At 40.7% G+C, this 9536-nt stretch overlaps 1 protein-coding gene across 1 annotated transcript in view; it reads right to left on the bottom strand.

Moving 5' to 3' along the window:
* The window catches only part of LOC120035387 (BRCA1-associated ATM activator 1-like), a 34462-nt gene extending 25197 nt beyond the window's left edge, over positions 1-9265 (bottom strand). Inside the window, exons 1-2 of the mRNA XM_038982155.1 lie at positions 8294-9265; positions 890-910 (exon numbers count right to left, since the gene is read on the bottom strand). Of these exons, the coding sequence (XP_038838083.1) occupies positions 890-910; positions 8294-8611 (339 nt within the window). The 5' untranslated portion in view covers positions 8612-9265. The remainder of the gene's footprint in view (positions 1-889; positions 911-8293) is intronic.
* Positions 9266-9536: the final 271 nt, after the last annotated feature.

Genomic DNA, 9536 nt, shown 5'->3' with positions numbered 1-9536 from the left:
CGTGTTTTGGTGGATGCACGGGACAAGCTGGGGATTCCGTGGCAGAACTCTGAAAACGAGAAGCACGGCATGTTTGTGATGTCATTTGAGGGGCGTGGTGGAGTGGCCATAGAACCAATAGAATTCCAGCTTTATGGTCTGGCGCTGGATGCTCTGTGGAGGGATTCTGGGATACAGGACGCCTACGCACGACGCAGTGAGTTTCAACTGGTGAGTCTTACAGAGATACAGACACACACACACACATGCACAGAGATACACACACACAGTTACAGCTACACACACACACACACACACACACACAAACACACCTACACACACACTTACACCACACACACCCACCACACACACACACACACACACAGCTACACAAACACGACAGCCTTGTCCGAGACAGAAAATCACACACTCAGCATCCCCTGGAGAACAATATATACATTAATATATACATTAATACACACAATATATACATTAATATATACATCCCCTGGAGAACAATATATACATTAATATATACATCCCCTGGAGAACAATATATACATTAATATATACATCCCCTGGAGAACAATATATACATTAATATATACATCCCCTGGAGAACAATATATACATTAATATATACACCCCCTGGAGAACTATATATACATTAATATATACATCCCCTGGAGAACAATATATACATTAATATATACATCCCCTGGAGAACAATATATACATTAATACATACATCCCCTGTAGAACAATATATACATCCCCTGGAGAACAATATATACATTAATATATACATCCCTTGGAGAACAATATATACATTAATATATACATCCCCTGGAGAACAATATATACATCCCCTGGAGAACAATATATACATCCCCTGGAGAACAATATATACATCCACCAATACACGCATCCCCTGGAGAACAATATATACATTAATATATACATCCCCTGGAGAACAATATATACATTAATATATACATCCCCTGGAGAACAATATATACTTTAATATATACATCCCCTGGAGAACAATATATACATCCCCTGGAGAACAATATATACATTAATATATACATCCCCTGGAGAACAATATATACATTAATATATACATCCCCTGGAGAACAATATATACTTTAATATATACATCCCCTGGAGAACAATATATACATCCCCTGGAGAACAATATATACATTAATATATACATCCCCTGGAGAACAATATATACATTAATATATACATCCCCTGGAGAACAATATATACATTAATATATACACAACCTGGAGAACAATATATACATTAATATATACATCTCCTGGAGAACAATATATACATTAATATATACACCCCCTGGAGAACAATATATACATTAATATATACATCCCCTGGAGAACAATATATACATCAATATATACATCCCCTGGAGAACAATATATACATCAATATATACATTCCCTGGAGAACAATATATACATTAATATATACATCCCCTGGAGAACAATATATACATCAATATATACATCCCCTGGAGAACAATTTATACATTAATATATACATTAATATATACATCCATGGAGAACAATATATACATTAATATATACATTAATATATACATCCCCTGGAGAACAATATATACATTAATATATACATCCCCTGGAGAACAATATATACATCAATATATACATCCCCTGGAGAACAATATATACATTAATATATACATTAATATATACATCCCCTGGAGAACAATATATACATTAATATATACATCCCCTGGAGAACAATATATACCTCAATATATACATCCCCTGGAGAACAATATATACATTAATATATACATCCCCTGGAGAACAATATATACATTAATATATACATCCCCTGGAGAACAATATATACATTAATATATACATCCCCTGGAGAACAATATATACATTAATATATACATCCCCTGGAGAACAATATATACATTAATACACACATCCCCTGTAGAACAATATATACATTAATATATACATCCCCTGGAGAACAATATATACATTAATACACACATCCCCTGTAGAACAATATATACCTCAATATATACATCCCCTGGAGAACAATATATACATTAATATATACATCCCCTGGAGAACAATATATACATTAATATATACATCCCCTGGAGAACAATATATACATTAATATATACATCCCCTGGAGAACAATATATACATTAATACACACATCCCCTGTAGAACAATGTATACATTAATATATACATCCCCTGTAGAACAATGTATACATTAATATATACATCCCCTGGAGAACAATATATACATTAATATATACATTAATACACACAATATATACATTAATATATACACATCCACCAATAACACGCGTCCCTTATAGAGAGAGACGACGTTGGATACATACACTCACTCTGCTCTTTTGGACCTCAACCAGTGTTACAGTGTATCTGTCTACAACCAGTGTTACAGTGTATCTGTCTACAACCAGTGTTACAGTGTATCTGTCTACAACCAGTGTATCTGTCTACAACCAGTGTTACAGTGTATCTGTCTACAACCAGTGTTACAGTGTATCTGTCTACAACCAGTGTATCTGTCTACAACCAGTGTTACAGTGTATCTGTCTACAACCAGTGTTACAGTGTATCTGTCTACAACCAGTGTATCTGTCTACAACCAGTGTAACAGTGTATCTGTCTACAACCAGTGTTACAGTGTATCTATCTACAACCAGTGTTACAGTGTATCTGTCTACAACCAGTGTTACAGTGTATCTGTCTACAACCAGTGTTACAGTGTATCTGTCTACAACCAGTGTTACAGTGTATCTGTCTACAACCAGTGTTACAGTGTATCTGTCTACAACCAGTGTTACAGTGTATCTGTCTACAACCAGTGTATCTGTCTACAACCAGTGTTACAGTGTATCTGTCTACAACCAGTGTTACAGTGTATCTGTCTACAACCAGTGTTACAGTGTATCTGTCTACAACCAGTGTATCTGTCTACAACCAGTGTTACAGTGTATCTGTCTACAACCAGTGTTACAGTGTATCTGTCTACAACCAGTGTTACAGTGTATCTGTCTACAACCAGTGTAACAGTGTATCTGTCTACAACCAGTGTTACAGTGTATCTGTCTACAACCAGTGTTACAGTGTATCTGTCTACAACCAGTGTATCTGTCTACAACCAGTGTTACAGTGTATCTATCTACAACCAGTGTTACAGTGTATCTGTCTACAACCAGTGTTACAGTGTATCTGTCTACAACCAGTGTTACAGTGTATCTGTCTACAACCAGTGTTACAGTGTATCTGTCTACAACCAGTGTTACAGTGTATCTATCTACAACCAGTGTTACAGTGTATCTGTCTACAACCAGTGTTACAGTGTATCTGTCTACAACCAGTGTTACAGTGTATCTGTCTACAACCAGTGTTACAGTGTATCTGTCTACAACCAGTGTTACAGTGTATCTGTCTACAACCAGTGTTACAGTGTATCTGTCTACAACCAGTGTATCTGTCTACAACCAGTGTTACAGTGTATCTGTCTACAACCAGTGTTACAGTGTATCTGTCTACAACCAGTGTTACAGTGTATCTGTCTACAACCAGTGTTACAGTGTATCTGTCTACAACCAGTGTTACAGTGTATCTGTCTACAACCAGTGTTACAGTGTATCTGTCTACAACCAGTGTATCTGTCTACAACCAGTGTTACAGTGTATCTGTCTACAACCAGTGTATCTATCTACAACCAGTGTTACAGTGTATCTGTCTACAACCAGTGTTACAGTGTATCTGTCTACAACCAGTGTATCTGTCTACAACCAGTGTTACAGTGTATCTATCTACAACCAGTGTTACAGTGTATGTATCTATCTACTGGTAGTCACATAGCTCTTAGGTCTTTCATATGCTACACACAGAAGTGTATTTAGCTAACCCAGAAGAGTCTCTTCTATGTTACAACCAATGTTCCCTCAAACTTCAGGTCTGCTGAGCGCAAACTTGAACGTTGTGAAAATTCTGTGCAACTTGCAGCATGCGTTTACTGTGAACACGGAGGTAGTGCCCGCTTTTGGGCTCCAAAGTGGCGCAGCAGGGCCTGACATTAACCTATTAGTCCACTTGCTTTTCAGACAAGGAGGTGACTGAAAATGTTGTCTTGTTTGATGCAAGAAACCAACTTACAAAATAAAATGCATTATTATTCCCATACCATTATTACAGAGAATCAGACAAATGATGCTACCTTCTGCCTATCGGCTACTTAGCTTATTCAAGCCTGTCTCAAAATACAACACTGCCCCTTTAAGACTAAAACAAAAACTCTTTACCTGACTCGCTTTTCAAAGATGTCTAGAAATGTACATGTTTTGTGCTCTTGTAGGAAGCAATCACTCCCCCATTGCTGACTACAAATTATCTATAACTGGGATAATAACTCCCTAATTAGCAAAGGATATGAACAAAATGTGCCCAAGTAGCTACATGCAGCTCTCGCTTTGATCTCAAAACAAGCGCATCTACTCACGAACGCTCATGCTGTAAACACAGTCCAGTTCAAAGTGAATGGCACAGATCCATATATGGCAATGGCCTATTTGCATATAGGCCTACTGCAGCTCTGATTGGTTATGCCGCACAGGTCTGTGTAGAGTGGTGCATGTCAATGCAATAGAATCCTACTCCAATGGCGTTCTGCCTACAACAAAAGTCTTGCATAGATGGTTTTATTTTGGTATGTTGCATTAAAAGTGGCTAATATTTAGTTGATTCGATCACAATTCCCACATTAAAGGGAAACGTTGATAGTGTTACCTAAAGGGGAAAACTCTAGAACGTTGATAGTGTTACCTAAAGGGGAAAACTCTAGAACGTTGATAGTGTTACCTAAAGGGGAAAACTCTAGAACGTTGATAGTGTTACCTAAAGGGGAAAACTCTAGAACGTCGATAGTGTTACCTAAAGGGGGAAATCTTTCATGTGTGTTTAGACATGTGTGTTTCATTAAGACCCCAGTAATTAAACAAGAGCTTTAAAAAATATATATGATGTTGTTAGATGTTTCTTTATAAATTGTGTGTGTGTGTGTGTGTGTGCGTGCGTGCGTGCGTGCGTGCGTGCGTGCGTGCGTGCGTGAGTGCGTGTGTGCGTGTGTGTGTGTGCATGTGTGTGCGCGTGCGTGTGTGTGTGTGTGAGCAGTGGTATAAAGTACTTGAGTAAAAATACTTTAAAGTACCACTTAAGTTGTTTTTGGGGGTATCTGTACTTTATAACTTTTACTTCACTACATTCCAAAAGAAAATAAAAAACGTTTTACTCCATACATTTTCCTTGACACCCAAAAGTACCCAAAAGTATTTTCAAATGCTTAGCAGGGCAGGAAAATGGTCCAACTTTACGCATTTATCAAGAGAACATCCCTGGTCGTCCCTACTGCCTCTGATCTGGCGGACTCACTAAACAGAGAACATCCCTGGTCATCCCTCCTACCTCTGATCTGGTGGACTCACTAAACAGAGAACATCCCTGGTCATTCCTACTACCTCTGATCTGGCGGACTCACTAAACAGAGAACATCCCTGGTCGTCCCTACTGCCTCTGATCTGGTGGACTCACTAAACAGAGAACATCCCTGGTCATCCCTACTACCTCTGATCTGACTCACTAAACAGAGAACATCCCTGGTCGCCCCTACTACCTCTGATCTGACTCACTAAACAGAGAACATCCCTGGTCATCCCTACTGCCTCTGATCTGACTCACTAAACAGAGAACATCCCTGGTCATCCCTACTACCTCTGATCTGGCGGACTCACTAAAGAGAGAACATCCCTGGTCATCCCTACTACCTCTGATCTGACTCACTAAACATTACATGCTTCATTTGTAACGGATGTCTGAGGGTTGGAGTGGCTATCTGTAAATAAACCATCAAACACAAAGTATGACAATTGGAAACTGTTTCTAGCTCTCTGTGTGTGTGTGTGTGTGTGTGTGTGTGTCTGTGTGTGTCTGTGTGTGTCTGTGTGTGTGTGTGTGTGTGTGTGTGTGTGTGTGTGTGTGTGTGTGTGTGTGTGTGTGTGTGTGTGTGTGTGTGTGTGTGTGTGTGTGTGTGTGTGTGTGAGTGAGTGTGTGTGTCTGTGTCTCTGTGTGTGTCTGTGTCTGTGTCTGTGTCTGTGTCTGTGTCTGTGTGTGAGTGTGAGTGTGAGTGTGAGTGTGAGTGTGAGTATCAGAGAAAGAGAGAGAAACTAGTAGTCACTTCCTCACTACAGTGACACACACACACTCATGCGTGTTCGGGCACACATACACACACACACACACACACTCATGCGTGTTCGGGCACACACACACATCCAAGTCTGCTGGCTGATGCAGTGTTCACATGCTGATCAGAACTAGGAAACTCTTGACGTTTCAGACTTGCTTAGAAAGTCGGTAAAATCCGAGTTCTGACCAGCGTGTGAACGTGGCACGAGAGCCAGACATGAGTCACACTGTGTCATAGTTAATGTGTTATAGTTCGGTACAAAGTGTACGTCTGGTATGCATGGGACCACTGATCCATTAGATACAAACCTAACCACTGATCTAGAACCAGTTTTACTTAGTGTGTTTGTCTGACACCACTGATCTAGAACCAGTTTTACTTAGTGTGCACATCTGACACCACTGATCTAGGACCAGTTTACTTAGTGTGCACATCTGACACCGCTGATCTAGAACCAGTTTTACTTAGTGTGCACATCTGACACCACTGATCTAGAACCAGTTTTACTTAGTGTGCACATCTGACACCGCTGATCTAGAACCAGTTTTACTTAGTGTGAAGGTCTGACACCACTGATCTAGAACCAGTTTTACTTAGTGTGCACATCTGACACCACTGATCTAGAACCAGTTTTACATAGTGTGCACATCTGACACCGCTGATCTAGAACCAGTTTTACTTAGTGTGAAGGTCTGACACCGCTGATCTAGAACCAGTTTTACTTAGTGTGTTTGTCTGACACCACTGATCTAGAACCAGTTTTACTTAGTGTGCACATCTGACACCGCTGATCTAGAACCAGTTTTACCTAGTGTGCACATCTGACACCGCTGATCTAGGACCAGTTTTACTTAGTGTGCACATCTGACACCGCTGATCTAGAACCAGTTTTACTTAGTGTGCACATCTGACACCGCTGATCTAGAACCAGTTTTACTTAGTGTGAAGGTCTGACACCGCTGATCTAGAACCAGTTTTACTTAGTGTGCACATCTGACAACGCTGATCTAGAACCAGTTTTACTTAGTGTGCACATCTGACACCACTGATCTAGAACCAGTTTTAGTTAGTGTGCACATCTGACACCGGTGATCTAGAACCAGTTTTAGTTAGTGTGCACATCTGACACCGCTGATCTAGAACCAGTTTTACTTAGTGTGTTTGTCTGACACCACTGATCTAGAACCAGTTTTACTTAGTGTGCACATCTGACACCACTGATCTAGAACCAGTTTTACTTAGTGTGCCTATCTGACACCACTGATCTAGAACCAGTTTTACTTAGTGTGCACATCTGACACCACTGATCTAGAACCAGTTTTACTTAGTGTGCACATCTGACACCACTGATATAGGACCAGTTTTACTTAGTGTGCACATCTGACACCACTGATCTAGGACCAGTTTTACTTAGTGTGCACATCTGACACCACTGATATAGGACCAGTTTTACTTAGTGTGCACATCTGACACCGCTGATCTAGGACCAGTTTTTCCCTGCCCCAGTCCTACCCATTCTATAGAGAGGGAAATGCACAAACGGACCTAATATCCAATGTTTTGTCAATGAGAGTAGACGCTGACTTTGGATCAGTGTCCAGGTGACAAACTCCATTTACAGTAGAGACTAATAGGGTAGAAGCTGACTTGGGACCAGTGTCCAGGTGACTAACTCCATTTACAATAGAGAATAATAGGATAGAAGCTGACTTGGGACCAGTGTTCAGGTGACAAACTCCATATATATTGTAGAAAATAATAGGGTAGAAGCTGATTTGGGCCTAATATCCAATGTATTGTCAATGAGATAAACACTCAGAACTTTAGCTTTTGAATTGAACTAACTAGGATGGGCCTCTGCACTAATGTGTGTCAATACAGTGCATGGAGAATTGATTGAAATAACGTTGTTTTCCCTTGGAGAAATGCCATGTTACAATAACATAGGCCTGTTCACTGCATGAGTCACAATGGTTATAAGTCTTATCTAAAGTATTTATATTGGCTACCTTTATGATATTCTCAAAGATTGTGTCCCGGAAGTCTAGTAGAGCTTTCTTGTCGAACTCTTTTCCATTAATAATCCTCATCTGTTTGAGGAAGGTCGATTTGCCGCTCTCTCCAGCACCGAGGAGAAGGATTTTCACTAGCCGCCTCACAGCACGCCTCTCTCGTGCGAGCATGGAATCAATCTCCCGGCTCCTCCGCCGAGCCTCTCGCTCCTGGACCGCGTCCCTTTCCCGGATCTTGTCCTTGCTGCCGCCCGCCTCTCGGGTGGCCTCGGCCGGCAGCAGGCAGCGGCTCAGGCTCCGCACAACTCCCGACATGGTCCGTTTTTAACCAACCACAACCCACCAAACTTCAGCAGAAACTTTTCATAATACGAGAAGAGTCCAGCCTACACTCCCATTCAATAGGCTACGGTTCGATTATACCATTTTAGTAGTAGCAGGGTTATCCAACTGAAGTAAACCCCCAGATTGTCACATTCCACTCCGAGGAAACAAAGTGAGAAATTAGGCTATTTCGAAATCCAAGTCCTTGACATGATACGAGATAATCCACTCCACTCCGCTTTAATACATTTATATTAGCTTAAACGTTTAAGTGGTTAGGATTATCAAAATGAGAATAAGATGTTGTGGTCCATTAAAAGAGATCCTGTTTATTTATCCGTTATGCGCCGACCCGCTTAGTTGCGCGAACTGGAGATACTCCCGTGTCCATTTTGGTTTAGAGTTGGATGTGTTCTCTTCTCAAATAAAGAACTAGCGAAGTGGACAAGGGGGGGGAAACAACACAACCTCCGCCGTGACAAAAGTCGTCCAACAAGCGTTAAAAACTCAGTATAAACGATTTCACCGTCCGTGTGTATCAAGACTAAAGTTTAGCCTAACAAACAAACTTGAGTAAAATAAAAGCAAATGTTGCCTCGATGTAGATTTAGGAGGATCCCCAGGGGATTTCTGAACTTGAGAACACTGACAAAACGCACGAGTGAGTGGGAGCGAGAGTCTGGCACAATGATTTATACATACACTAGGTGACTCACAGGGGGTGTTGTTTTGAAGCCACTGAGCCTCCATATTGCCACTCACCGCTGATTTTTTATTTATTTTGGAAGCTATATAAATGCATTTGGCCTCGTAGTGGCCCACACAGAGTTGGGCTGTAGTTGTAGTGGCCCCACACAGAGTTGGGCTGTAGTTGTAGTGGCCCACACAGAGTTGGGCTGTAGTTGTAGTGGCCCAC

The sequence above is a fragment of the Salvelinus namaycush genome, unplaced genomic scaffold (assembly GCF_016432855.1).
Source record: "Salvelinus namaycush isolate Seneca unplaced genomic scaffold, SaNama_1.0 Scaffold105, whole genome shotgun sequence".
Lineage (NCBI taxonomy): Eukaryota > Metazoa > Chordata > Actinopteri > Salmoniformes > Salmonidae > Salvelinus > Salvelinus namaycush.
Note: the sequence above shows the minus strand (reverse complement) of the source record. Positions and strands in the feature narration are given on the sequence as shown.